The sequence below is a fragment of the Impatiens glandulifera genome, chromosome 2 (genome assembly GCF_907164915.1).
Source record: "Impatiens glandulifera chromosome 2, dImpGla2.1, whole genome shotgun sequence".
NCBI lineage: Eukaryota > Viridiplantae > Streptophyta > Magnoliopsida > Ericales > Balsaminaceae > Impatiens > Impatiens glandulifera.
In genome coordinates this window covers 54,464,723-54,480,852 of record NC_061863.1, presented here as the reverse complement: position 1 = coordinate 54,480,852, position 16,130 = coordinate 54,464,723, and the positions used below count along the sequence as shown (strand labels likewise).

At 24.7% G+C, this 16,130-nt stretch overlaps 1 protein-coding gene across 1 annotated transcript; it reads right to left on the bottom strand.

Annotated features, from left to right (window-relative positions):
* Positions 1-6,899: 6,899 nt before the first annotated feature.
* Positions 6,900-8,671, bottom strand: LOC124924964 (sucrose transport protein SUC8-like). Its single transcript, XM_047464945.1, has 4 exons — positions 7,418-8,671; positions 7,268-7,328; positions 7,158-7,201; positions 6,900-7,070 (listed from the first exon to the last, which is right to left on the bottom strand). The coding sequence occupies exons 1-4, from the start codon at positions 8,669-8,671 to the stop codon at positions 6,900-6,902; spliced, it is 1,530 nt and encodes a 509-aa protein (XP_047320901.1).
* Positions 8,672-16,130: the final 7,459 nt, after the last annotated feature.

Below are 16,130 nucleotides of genomic sequence, written 5' to 3'. Positions count from 1 at the left end.
ATGAAAAAGAAGAAAAAACAGATAACATAGCTAAGATGGTGCATTGATTGATTTAAGTGAATATGCTCCAAAATGAATAGTGATGGATGAAGACATAAAGTGTGGAGTAAAAGAAATGTATTTTGAAAATTGGATAAAAGTTGAAAAAAACATATAAAATTGCAATAAAATCAAAGCTCGGATAAAGCATTGTTCAAGGATGCGATTAAGCTCGATTCAAAACAGACAGCCTATAATTTATTACTTTTTTTTTACTTTTGTTCTTAGTTTTTTTTTCTAAATATATATATAACTTATTAAATTTAATATTTATATATAAATTCTTAAATGTAGTCTATGTTAAAAATTTGAAGGATTATTTGAAAAAAATATAAAATTATTATTTAAGATCTTTTTATTAGATTAAGATGAGTTTTAAAGAATATTGTGTAAACAATTTATTTTTTTCATATAAATAATGTTTTAAGTGGTCAACAGAGAAATAAATATTTGTATTTTTGTAAAAACTATGTATATATGAATAATAAAATTATATTTTATTTCATAATTTTATATAATTATTAGTTATAAATATATAACCTATTTATTTATAAATTTAGAAGTGTTATAATTTTTATTTATCTTTCATATATTATTTTTATGTTGGAGTGTAAATTACTTTCAATAATTTTTAATTTTCCAGGTGAGTTATACTTTTAATTATTATAAAAATTTAAGTTTTATGTGACAAAATTTTAATAAATGTTATATTAGTTACCTACTAGTTAATGTGAACAATTTTAAATTCTATTAACTTAATTTTATTTTTTTCAATTTTAAAGTCAATTCCAAGATTTTTTTATTTTGTTTTTCAAGCCCACCCTAGATATAATTTTCCTTTATTTCATATTTATTTGAATATTCCCCTTTCCTTTTATACATTTTTCAATACCCATGTCTATATTTGATGGGAAGTGTAGAAATGCTTTTTTTTTTATAGGTATTGTTTTTTAAAATAAAAGTCTAGACTAACTCTTAATCTTTTCTTAAAAAGTAACCACCATATAACCACTAAAACTAGTCATTAGAACATCTTCAACCCAAAAACTCATTTTTAAACTCGGAATGCAAGAAGTGTCTCATCAAACACAGGAAGTGTCCCATCAAACAGTAATTCATCTCCAATCTAAAAACTCATTTTCAAACTCTAAAGAATATTTTTGGAATATTCTTTTTTACACAAACTTTTTCAATACTACTTATATATTTATCAACTTTACAAATTAAACCTTAATATTTTTCAAACTCACACCATTAGATAAAAATATGATAAAATTAATAATTAAACATCAAAAAATAAATTTAACATCATTAAATAAACAAGCACAAATTACATTACACAAACAATAAAATTATATCAAAACAAACACTAATAAAAAAACAAATTAAATTTATTTAAATAAACTTAATTACACTGTACAAATATAAAAAATTATATCAAAACAAACATTATTAAAAATTATTTTGTTATTTTTTAGTTTTGTTTATCAATGTTATTCATTATTATAAATTTATGATATATAAAAAATATTAATAAAAAATAGAAGATAAAAATAAAAAAATATATATATCAATATCAATAAGGATAAAAAATATTAAAATATATAAAACTAACTTATAAATATAGTTAGACGGTTCATTTTGTATTTGTAAAAAAATTTGAGTATGTGAATAGTGCATATGTAAATTTGCGTTTTCATGGGAGAAAAAATGAGTATAAACTCATTTTGGGTTTTGATTTGGGCGTGAGTTGGAGGAGAAAAATCCATTTTCGGGGTCATTTTGCAGGTGGATTAGAGTTGTTCTTAGTAAGCCAATTATAGATATGTACATATAATATTTATTTTGCTTAAACAGGATAAAAAATTTACAATATTTGTTTACAACCAAGACACATTATTCATAATATCCCCAACTATGAGACCTATATTCAATTAATCATTTATAAAAAATAAAGAAAAAGAAGAAAGCATCAAATCATCAATAAAAAAAAATGACAAAATTATTAAAATTTAATATTAACTCCTCAAATCATACCTCTTACACTATTCTACGCTTTACGATCTGAGTTTATAATTCATTATTATTTTACTATTTTAAAGAGTTTACATAAATAAATTAAATTTATATTTATAAATTTAAAATTTTAAAATTAAATTATTATTTATTCTAATAAATGAACTAATATAATTGATTTTGCTACTATTAGTTATAATTGATTTTTTTTTTTTAGAAAACGACTTATTATTATTTCAATAAACACCTTAGTTATTTGAATCAAATTAGACAAACTATAAACTTGATTTTAGAATATATAAATGACAACATTAATGAAGAACGGAATACAACAATGCAAATAACAACCGCAACCACAATTAAAAAAAAAATACGTGTAAACTAGTGACTTCCTAATAAGCAATACTTCATCTTTGACAAATCAACCAACTTCTTTCACAGATGAGAATTCACCTCCACATTCGAATAAGTGAGTTACCATAAAAAATAATATCCCTCCAAACATGCTCAATATTATTTTGAACTTTTGAAAAAACTCTCACCTTCCGTTACATCCAAATGTGATAAACAATATTGGCAAAGAAACATTTAAAGTCTTTAATTAAACTTTGGTTATATATATAAATATATATATATATATATAAATATATATATATATATATAAATAAATAATTTTTATATATAATTATTATAATTTAAAATAAATTCTCAATTTTAAGTTTATAAATAATCAAACAATTTAAACAAAATATATTATTAAGTTATGAATACATTAATTATTGATTACTTAATTCTTAGAACACACTTTACTATTAGTGCAATCTTAGTGTCAGGATTTAAATTTTACATCCCAACCAGTAATACAATACCATAAGTTATTTAATAAATTTTCAATCCAAGTACTTTTAATCTCATAATTCAATTTATTAAAAGACCTCTCTACTAAATTTCACAAGTCAAACATGATTTCAATGCATAGCCAAGCATAAGCAATTTACAGTAATATTATATAATAGCATAGCATAAATCCTAAATCTCCTAAATTTTTTAGGATAAAAATATATATAAAATATTATTTATTTATAAATATTTTAGATAAAATTAATATTATTCAAATATAATTAATTTTAAAATTAATTTTAGTTTGTAAAAATTAGATTTAATCTTAAACTTAATATATATTTTATCCTTTCGGCACATTTAACCCCACAATTGACTTTTATCTTGTGACTCACACTTTTTCATATACATTTTTTATCCCCTCACTAAATCACCCACCAATTTTAATCGACCTCAATTGATGATACGCCTCTTATATCTCGTCAAACTCAATCACTAACCCTTTAATTGACCCTCATCTTGTGACTCACACTTTTCATATGTCTCTTTATCTCTTAGCAAACCACTCACTGACTATAATTTTGTGACTCACACTTTTTTATATGTCTTAATCTCTCGACAAAGCACTCACCAATCTTAGTCAACTTCTCTTTTACTCCCACTTCAACAAATTAACAACCAATCCCAATTGATCACATACCTCTTATCCAATGTCAAACCAACCACCACCCGACATTCATTTATGATCTCACACTTTCAAATGTTCGTCAAACCACCCACTCACCAATCTTAGTCAACCTCTCTTTTACTCTCACTTCAACAAATCAACAACCAATCACAATTGATCACAGACCTCTTATCCAATGTCAAACCAACCACTAACCACCACCCGACATTCATATGTGATCTCACACTTTCAAATGTTTGTCAAATCAACCATTAATTCTAACCTCACACTTGACAAACCACTCACTAACCACCACTCGACCTCCATCTCGCGACCTCACACTTTTAAATGATCATCAAACCAACCATTAATTTTGACCTCACACTCGACAAATCACCCACCACCCGACCTCCATCTCATGACCTCCCACTTTTAAATGTTCGCCAAACCAACCACAAATTCTGACCACAATCAACAAACCACCCACCACCCGACCTCCATCTCGTGACCTCACACTTTCAAATGCTCACCAAACCAACCACTAATTCTAACCTCACATTCGACAAACCACCCACCACACAACCTCCATTTTATGACCTTAGACTATCAAATGTTCGCCAAATCAACCACTAATTTCGACCTCACACTTTTAGATGCCTATCAATTGTGCCACCATATATTATAGTAGAGAATACATTTTTTTTAAATATAAATTTGAATATTTGGGGATTCGAACTCTAGTCTTAAGCATGAAATGTGAACACTTAAACCGCTAAATCATTTATGATTGTTGAAATAATTTTATTATTTTTTTATGGATATATATTTTGTATTTAATATTTATTATCAATTAGTTAATTTTTATATTAACATAAAAATTATTTATAGTCATAAAGAAAATAATATATATATATATATATATATTATTATGTATGATAAAAGATAAAATTTATTTATATAAAATTAATTAATGATGAAAAATAATATAATATATATAAGGTAATAAATATATATAAAATTATTAAGGTAGGTGAATTTATAAAATAAAATTGTTTATATATATATATATATATATATATATATATATATATATATATATATATATATATATATATATATATAAATATAAAAATTATGAAGGTAGTTATATTTATAAAAAAAATGTGTATACCTTGAATTAATATTAATATAGATAATTTTTTAGATGATATATGGTAAGGAAATATATATATATATTGTAATGAAAAATAAAATTAAATTAAAGAAGAGAGGGTAGAAGAGAAAAAATATATGATGTGAATTAACGTGTTATTTGCTGACTTTAATTATTATTATTATTATTATTATTATTATATAATAGTTTAAGAACTAATTAATATTTATTTGATAATTATTTTAGTAAAAAAAAATAATAATAACTCATTACCTTTGTCCGGATCTGAATAGTTGAATTCATAACATTAAAATATGAGTTTTGCGCTCCCTGCACTATTTTAGTCACAAATTGTTAATGCAGAGCTAATTAAACAAAAGTAAACAAGAATAATTATATTTTTATCTTTTACAATTTATTAATTAACTCTCTACACACACAAATTCATAAAAACACTGAGGAAAAATCAACCATATATATTTATTAAATACAAATCAATTATGAAGATAGTGCCACTACAAATTGACATGAATAGTTTTAATCCTCATTCTGAAGATAATTTTGGAATGAAGTAATTAAGAATTAATGTAGTTACTACCCACCCATAAATGAAATGTAACAAGTCGGTTTTAAGAGAATAGATATGCTACAAAATGGAGAAGATATCAAATGTGGAGTAAAAGAAATGTATTTTTCTTAATTGGAGAGAATTTAAAAAAACATAAATATATATATATATAATTAAAATAAAAATAAAACTCAGATAATGCCCCAATTCTAAGGATTAACCTTCATTCATAAATAACTTTGGATGAGTAAATTTTTTTGGGTAGTGTTTTAGTGTGCATTTACATGTAGTGTATAATCTTCATTATTTGAGGTATTGTAGAATAAACAATTTCTTTTATGCTTTTTATTTTAACTTTTCCGGCCTCTTATATTTTATTTATTGTTTGTATAGTAATAAGTCGTAATTCACATCTTTATCAATGCAAACACTAATACTCATGTTTATATGTGATGGATATGTGGTGAATATGTGAATTAAAATAACATATATGGTTTTCTAAGCAACCACCTAACAACTGCTAAAACAAGGATTAGGTAGCCAATAATAGATATTTCAGATAACTCACTCAACTCCTTTATTTTGCTTAAACATTATAAAAAATAACAATATTGTGAAGACAATGCATACAACCAATACCCAAACTTAGAGAAATTTGTATATTCAATAAATCAATTGTTAAAAAATAATAAATAAGAAAGTAACAAACCAACATTAAAAGAAACTACTCGATTCATACAATTCTAAACAATTAAAGTCTTGAATTAACTCTTAATTAAGATTGTACAAGTTTATGATTTTAAAAAAATTAACTGGTCATATTTATATCAACTCTTAAACCAATTAAAATTTTTAATTATTTATTTACAATCTTAATTTTATGAGTTTATACATTATTTTGATTTAGGATTTTAAATTTTTTACATAAATAAAATTAATTTATATTTATAAATTAAAAATAAATTATTATTTATTCAAATAAATAAACTAATATAATTAATTTTATAAGTATTACTTACTCTTAATATAATTGTTTTATATTATTTTTTTAATTAATTTTATACTTAGTTACATATATAATAATAATAATAATATATAAATAACTTTAAATTTAAAATAAAAATTTTATTTTACGTTTGAAAGTGAATTGTCAAATTTAACTATCTTACAAATTTAATGACCAAATATCTCTAAGGGTAATACAATCTTATCTAGTTGTGTCTGAATTTGAAATTTACATCTCTAAGGGTAATACAATAACATAAGTTATTTAATCTTGTTTCAATCCTAATTAATTTAATATTTAAGTACTTCTAATCTATTAATCCACTTATTAAAAGACTTCTCTAAAAAAATTCAAAATCAAAATCACCTTTCAATTCACAGTCAAACAAAAACAAATTACAATAATATTTTAAAAACTATATAATATTTATTAAATGCATACCGAATTAAATAAAAGCAAACATCGAATAATTATATATAATATATATATTATCATTTGCAATTTATTTAAATAAGAGGGAATTAGCTCTCCACGCACAAGTTCATAAAACACATTAGGAAAAATTACAATTCAACTATTACTGAATTTATGAAAAAGGAGTTGTTCTGCCTCAATGAAACCCACCACCGGTTATGGTTGGGATCTTGTTTTTTTGAGAAGGGAGCAAAATTAAAGCCAAAATGCTACTAATCACGGCAGCAATGCCACCTAACACAAACGCCGGCAAGTTTCCTCCGCCGAACATGTTATCCAATGGTCCACTTGTGAATGACACAAACATCTAATCACAATATATAGTTACACCATGGTTAGAAAAACAATAACATTTAAGAAAAAAAAAAACATGTTTTATTTTTTTTTTATTTACCTGGGGAAGGGTAACTGCTAGGTTCACCACTCCCAAAGATAGACCTGTAAAATTTAATTTAAAATTAAATATACAAACTGTTAACAAATTATTAAATATTTTTTTCATACCATTTCCAATTCCTGGTCCGGATAAAATGTTGGACATGGCAAATGGTATGCTGAAAGTCACCTGTAAACAAATATATTTAATAAATAAGCATGCAAAACTATTAGTTTGTTCATTATTTCAAATAAGACCCAATATGAGGGTAAGCTTACCGCAAGAGGGATTCCAAGAGTCATGAAGATAGCCATTGCACCAAACCTAATCTCCTTTGGAGGCACCGTCTTTGAAATATCGATACCGTGCAATGTAGCAAATTGACGCCAATCTTTGGCCTTCTTTGTCACGACCACAATCATTCCCATGCATAATGCGAGAATAAGATTTACAATCCCCCAAAGATACTTAACGTTTCCGAGGGCACGACCTAAAGGTTCAATCGCTAGTGACATAAATCCAAGAACCACCGAATTCAGCAACAAACCCATTGCACCGGCGTGAACTCCTTTGTCATAAACATAATCTCCGACTTTCCCACCGTAGATTTCTTTCCCAACCCAATCTGTATCATACAGAATAAAGGGAAACCATGCCATCCAATTTACAAATGTCACCACTAGAAGGAACCACATGGGCCTAGGTAAGATCTTCAAAGCATCTATTAGTTCTCCGAAGAACGGCACCGAGCAACCACCGTCCTTTTCAGCTGATTCGTCGGCATTTTCTGGTGGGGTCCATTGCTTGTCTGGAACCAATATGAGTGCTATTATGGTTACAGAAGCCAACAGGATTATAGTCAAGAAAAAACAACTTTTTAAGTTTGCGCAATAAAGATCGCACGCGTGAGTTTGAGAAAACGGAAACAACTTGTGAATCTTATCATAGCTTCCGGCTGCGTAACCCAACACGTTCCCTACCCCCATGAAGAACGAGAAACACGTCATTGAGCTTCTCGTCTTACTAGGGTCTCCTCCAGACAAATCTCCGAGAAAAGCTCGACAGGGTCCTTGCAACGTGTTGTTTGACACGTCGAGGATCCAAAATCCGACCACGAACACGGTTATGGCTCGGGGTCGGGGCTTTCCAGGCTCCAAGATGTCTCCGGCAAGGTATCCGATATCGGCGGCGAATCCGATGAGGAAGACGGCTATGGCCACGAAGAAGGCACCACCGACGATGAACGGACGGCGGCGGCCAAACCGGGATGTGCATCGATCGCTGTAGTAACCGACCAGCGGTTGGACGATTAAGCCGGAGATTGGCCCACATAGCCAGATGTATGCTGACCATTGGTGGGGAATACCTAAAAGTTGAACATAGGGTGTTAAAAGAGAGAGTTGTAAAGCCCAACCGAACTGAAGGCCGGCGGCTATTGAGGACACGATTATTATGCTAAAGAGGTTAGATGTATTTTCGACCGGCGGTAGTTGATGGTCCTTTTCAGACACATTTTCGGAGGTAAGCTCCATGGTTTGTTTCAAGATATGAAAATATTGTAAACTGAAAGAGGGAAAGAGGGAGTGAGATTGATGTGGGAAGGGTAAAGACTCAAGAGTGACTTAAATAGCTAGATAGAGAGAGAAAGAAGGAAGATATGAGATTAATTGAATATAGGTTAGTAGGTGTGAATATGGTGACTAGAGATTGCTTTCTTATCTGTTTGTTTACTTTTCTTTTTTATTTACTTTTGGTTACATCATAATGTGGATTAAGATAATAGTAATACTAATATAGTAGATTGTGTAAATTAAATAAAATATGTGAAAAATAGGTGTGGTTACGTAATCCAATGTGAATTTGTAATCTTTATCATTAAATGTTTATTGATAATTTGGTATGCATTATCTAATTAAGATTTTGAAAATTTATATATATTATAATTGACTTTTTTTATTATTTTATTATAATTAATATTACGTCACTTTCTAAAATTACTAAAAAAAATAAGTAAATGTAAAAAGAATTATATTTAAATTTCTCGTCAACAAATATATAAATAAAACTTTCTTAAGTATAAATAATAAAAAATAAAGTTTAAAGATATGTATATTATAACTGAAGTTAAAAAAGGTGAAAGAAAAGTTTTTACCAAGTATTTTTTTTTTCAAATTTTGTCATTATCATCATGTTGGTCAAAAAGTGATAAAATAATTTGGATTTTTATTCAGAAAAATAAAATTCAAAACAAATATAATTATAACAAAATATAAAATACAATTTTAAAAAAAATATATATATATATAAATTACAACCTTAACAAATAAGTTAGTATTTATACAATATATCATAATTAGTTTATATATGTTCTAACTAGAAACAAAATAAATGTTATTTCAATATATATATAATAAAAAATAATTTTTAATATGTCTTATTTGAATTTCAATTTAAAGTGTTTTTTTTTAAGTAAGAATAGAATATATACACTAATTTTTGCCACTTTATTTTATTTTTTATTTTATAATCACTTTAAGTTATATGAATGAGATATATTAGTAATAAATTAAGAATACAACTTTTCAAATTAAATTATATTTTAAATGAATCGACATTAATATATATATATATATATATACATTAATATATATATATATATATAAAAAAAAAAAATTTATTAAAATACAAAATAGAGGATGAATATACATTTACTCAAATTTTATATATTTTATTATTAAATTTATTAATTAAGATATTAAAATATTTTAATAAATTTTAAATATAAAATAATATTATAATAATTAAGCTTACCTACTTATTTTAAAATAAGGTCCTGTTTGATGTTTGTGTGAATTGGATTATTTGGGGATAAAAATACAGATACATAATGAATCAAAAATATATATATTTTAAATAAATATAAAATATTTAAATATATTAAATGCATAGTAAGTAACTGATCACTTTGATAATTAAGTGAAAATATCCTATATAAAGAATAAATTATAATTTTATAACAAAATATTAAATATGAAGAGCTTGTTCAAAACAATGAACTTTCATCAAAATCAAAAATATTGATCTTAATTATAAAAAAAAAAATATGCAGCCAGTTAAGTCTATAAGTTTCATGTTTGTGAATTAGGCTGATCTTATAATTTTAACCTTCAGCATTAAAGGATGTATTTTTCTTTTATTTTTTAAATATTTTTAGGTTCATATATTTAGTATAGTTTGATTAAATCATTATAAATTATGTTATAACTTGTATTAAACTATTCTTTAAAATATTGTATCTAATTAACACTGTTTTTACGTGTGATTAATAATGAGAAGAATTTCATTAATTTGATTTTAAAATATACATTCATAAGTCAATATTATATCTAATTAAGTTTGAAGCCAAAATTCAAATTCAGGAATAGAAATTTCAAATTATGGATTAAAAATGTGAGGCCTTGCTCATTTTTATATATGATCAACTAATGCATTGTTTTGAATTGAATTATTAGAATAATCTATCTACAATTTTAATAATCTTGTTTAGTATAAATTTTAAAAATATGAATTATTTTTTGATAAAAATATTTAAAGAGTGGTAATATATATTGATATAATAAACTTTTAAAAAATAAATAGATAGTATTTTAATATTTTAGTTTATAAATTTAGTTGCAATTTGATAAAAATGGAGTAAAATAATATTTGATTAGGTTGAGATAATAACTTAAAATTAACTATCTTATCATTTTTTTTATTCATTTAATCATTTAAAAAAATTACTCAAATACTTGTTTAATTTTAAATTTAAATTTATTTTTATATAATATATATATAATATCAATTTATCATTTATATTTGTATAAAAAATAAATAAATAAATTTTAAATTCAACAAAATCCTAAATCATAAGAAAATAAATATATCAGAAGGAAAACAAATAAATGACAAAATTAATTTCAAATAACAAATTAAATATATACCTTTTCAAATAAATATATTTTATCTTTCCTCCTTCATTTGGACTCTGCAGAAGAATTCAATTGAATGTATGGGGAGGAGAGTCCGCAGTATAAATATCACATAGGTTTATGACCAGCGAGGAGGAAGGAATATATAATATAAAAAGAGGAAAGTAAAATATTAATAATTACAAAATGGATTATTTAAATAATTAAGTTATGACCTAATCTAATTATTTCAATAATCCTCCAGATTTTTCAAATAAACAAATCCTAACAATCTTCTGCTATTTTTATAAGAGATTAGTCATGTGTATAAACTGGCGGAAACACCCCTTTTACAAAATAATAATTATAATAAATATTTTTTTAATTGTTTTTTTAATTTGCTAATAATCTTTTTTTTAAATTTAATAAGATAACATAACATCCTCAGTCATTACTATAGATGATATTAAGAAGGAACGTAGTAGATCGAGTGGATAATGTATTTTCCATTATCACTACATTTTTTTTTCAGAAATTGGGTTTTACTACCATCTTTGTTTAATTTTTGAAAATCCTCGTAGGCACTTTGTATACCCATTTATCTAAAAAAACAAAAACAAAAATACAATAAAATATATAAACAATTTTTTTAATATAATATATTATAAATTTATATTATTATAAAAGATAAACTTAAAATTAAAAAAAAAACGAATAAATAACACATTTTGTGATTTTATATATTTAATTGTGTTTATAGTGTTCGGATGAAAATCGAAATGAGATCGGGATGGAGTCGGGACAGGGACACAACTACCATCCACGCCCATTCGCGGTCAACTATAGGTCTAATTGGAAAAAAAACCGCATTTATAACGGGACAATTCTGATCGAAAATCACAAAACATATTATAATTGTCATCCATAATCATGAGTTCATGAGTCATGACTCGCATTTCCATTTAAGACATTTTAAATAAGAATTAAACCTTTAACATTTATTTTCGTGTCCAATTAGAATTCACGTGTCATTGAAAACAATATCCTAATTAATAAAAATAAATAGTAATGAATATCACAATAATTGTTGTCTCAAAATACAATGTCGTATCAAAATTATTTTGAATCTAAAAAATTTTCAAGATAAAAAAATTCCTTTATCCGACAAATATTAATTTTCATCTATAACTTTTTATACCCTATTATCTAAAAAAAACTAAAAAATTATGTAATCAAATATATAATCAAATATTTTAATATAATATATTAAAAATTCATATTATTATAAAAAGATAAACTTAAAATCTTAAAAAAACGAATAAATAACACATGTCGGTGATTTTATATATTTAATTGTGTTTATAGTGTTCAGATCAGAATCGAAATAAGGTCGGGACAGGGATACAACTACCATCCACGCCCATTCGCGATCAACTATAGGTCTAATTGGCAAAAAAATCGTCTTTATAACGGGACAATTCAGATCGAAAATCACGAAACGGATTATAATTGTCGCACGTCCATAATCATGAGTGATGACTCCCATTTCCATTTAACACATTTTAAATAAGAATTGAACATTTTAACATTTATTTTCTTAGAAACCACTCTGTCACTTCAACAAAATTTAATTACTATACTTATATTAACTCCCAAATAAACAATTAAAATTCACGTGTCCAATTGAAATTCACGTGTCATTGAAAACGATATCCTAATTAATAGAAATAAAAAGTAATGAATATCACAATAATTGTTGTCTCAAAATACAATGTCGTATCTAAATTATTTTGAATCTAAAAAACTTTCAAAATAAAAAAATTCCTTAACGTATATCCGACAAATATAAATTTTCATCTATAACTTTTTATACCCTATTATCTAAAAAAACAAAAAAATTATATAATAAAATATATAAACAAATATATAAACAAAATTTTTAATATAATATATTAAAAATTCATATTATTATAAAAAGATAAACTTAAAATCTTAAAAAACGAATAAATAACACATGTCGGTGATTTTATATATTTAATTGTGTTTATAGTTTTCAGATCAAAATCGAAATAAGATCGGGACGGAGTCGGGACATGGACACAAATACCATCCACGCCCATTCGCGGTCAACTATAGGTCTAATTGGAAAAAATCGTCTTTATAACGAGACAATTCAGATCAAAAATCACGAAACGTATTATAATTGTCGCGCGTCCATAATCATGATTCATGACTCCCATTTCCATTTAAGACATTTTAAATAAGAATTGAACTTTTAACATTTATTTTCTTAGGAATCACTAGTCACTTCAACAAAAATTTAATTACTATACTTATATTAACTCCCAAATAAACAATTAAAATTCACGTGTCCAATTGGAATTCACGTCTCAATGAAAACTATATCCTAATTAATAGAAATAAATAGTAATGAATATCACAATAATTGTTGTCTCAAAATACAATGTCGTATCTAAATTATTTTGAATCTAAAAAAATTTCAAGATAAAAAAATTCCTTAACGTATATCCGACAAATATTAATTTTCATCTATAACTTTTTATACCCTATTATCTAAAAAAACAAAAAAAATTATATAATCAAACATATAATCAATTTTCTTAATATAATATATTAAAAATTCATATTATTATAAAAAGATAAACTTAAAATCTTAAAAAAACGAATAAATAACACATGTCGGTGATTTTATATATTTAATTGTGTTTATAGTGTTCAGATCAGAATCGAAATAAGGTCGGGACAGGGATACAACTACCATCCACGCCCATTCGCGGTCAACTATAGGTCTAATTGACAAAAAACCGCCTTTATAACGGGACAATTCAGATAGAAAATCACGAAACGGATTATAATTGTCGCGCATCCATAATCATGAGTCATGACTCCCATTTCCATTTAAGACAGAACCTTTTAACATTTATTTTCTTAGAAACCACTCGTCACTTCAACAAAATTTAATTACTATACTTATATTAACTCCCAAATAAACAATTAAAATTCACGTGTCCAATTGGAATTCACGTATCATTGAAAACGATATCATATTTAATAGAAATAAATAGTAAAGAATATCACACTAATTGTTGTCTCAAAATACAATGTCGTATCTAAATTATTTTGAATCTATAAAATTTTCAAGATAAAAAAATTCCTTAACGTATATCCGACAAATATTAATTTTCATTTATAACTTTTTATACCCTATTATCTAAAAAACAAAAAAATTATATAAACAAATATATAAACAAATTTTTTTAATATAATATATTAAATATTCATATTATTATAAAAAGATAAACTTAAAATCTTAAAAAATTGAATAAATAACATATGTCGGTGATTTTATATATTTAATTGTGTTTATAGTGTTTAGATCATAATCGAAATAAGATCGGGACGGAGTCGGGACAGGGACACAAATACCATCCACGCCCATTCGAGGTCAACTATAGGTTTAATTGGAAAAAAACCGCCTTTATAACGGGACAATTCAGATCAAAAATCACGAAACAGATTATAAATGTCGCGCGTCCATAATCATGAGTCATGACTCCCATTTCCATTTAAGACATTTTAAATAAGAATTGAACCTTTAACATTTATTTTCTTAGAAATCACTCGTCACTTCAACAAAATTTAATTTCTATACTTATATTAACTCTCAAATAAACAATTAAAATTCACGTGTCCAATTGGAATTCACGTGTCATTGAAAATGATATCCTAATTAATAGAAATAAATAGTAATAAATATCACAATAATTGCTGTCTTAAAATATAATGTCGTATCTAAATTATTTTGAATCTAAAAAATTTTCAAGATAAAAAAATCCCTTAACGTATATCTGACAAATATTAATTTTCATCTATAACTTTTTATACCCTATTATCTAAAAAAACAAAAAAAAAATATAATCAAATATATAATCAAATTTTTTAATATAATGTATTAAAATTCATATTATTATAAAAAGATAAACTTAAAATTTTAAAAAAAATGAATAAATAACACATGTCGGTGATTTTATATATTTAATTGTGTTTATAGTGTTCAGATCAAAATCGAAATAAGGTCGGGAACAGGGATACAACTACCATCCATGCCCATTCGCGGTCAACTATAGGTCTAATTGGCAAAAAAAACGCCTTTATAACGTGACAACTCAGATCGAAAATCACGAAACGGATTATAATTGTCGCGCGTCCATAATCATGAGTCATGACTCCCATTTCCATTTAAGACATTTTAAATAAGAATTGAACCTTTTAACATTTATTTTCTTAAAAACCACTCGTCACTTCAACAAAATTTAATTACTATACTTATATTAACTCCCAAATAAACAATTAAAATTCACGTGTTCAATTGGAATTCACGTGTCATTGAAAAACGATATCATAATTAATAGAAATAAATAGTAATGAATATCACAATAATTGTTGTCTCAAAATACAATGTCGTATCTAAATTATTTTGAATCTAAAAAATTTTCAAGATAAAAAAATTCCTTAACGTATATCCGACAAATATTAATTTTCATCTATAATTTTTATACCCTATTATCTAAAAAAACAAAAAAATTATATAATAAAATATATAAACAATTAAAATTCACGTGTCATTGAAAACGATATCCTAATTAATAGAAATAAATAGTAATGAATATCACAATAATTGTTGTCTCAAAATAGAATGTCGTATCTAAATTATTTTGAATCTAAAAAATTTTCAAGATAAAAAAATTCCTTAACAAATATCCGACAAATATTAATTTTCATCTATAACTTTTTATACCCTATTATTTAAAAAAAACAAAAAAAAATTATATAATAAAATATATAAACAAAATTTTTAATATAATATATTAAAAATTCATATTATTATAAAAAGATAAACTTAAAATCTTAAAAAAAGAATAAATAACACATGTCGGTAATTTTATATATTTAATTGTGTTTATAATGTTCAGATCATAATCGAAATAAGATCGGGACGGAGTCAGGACAGGGACACAAA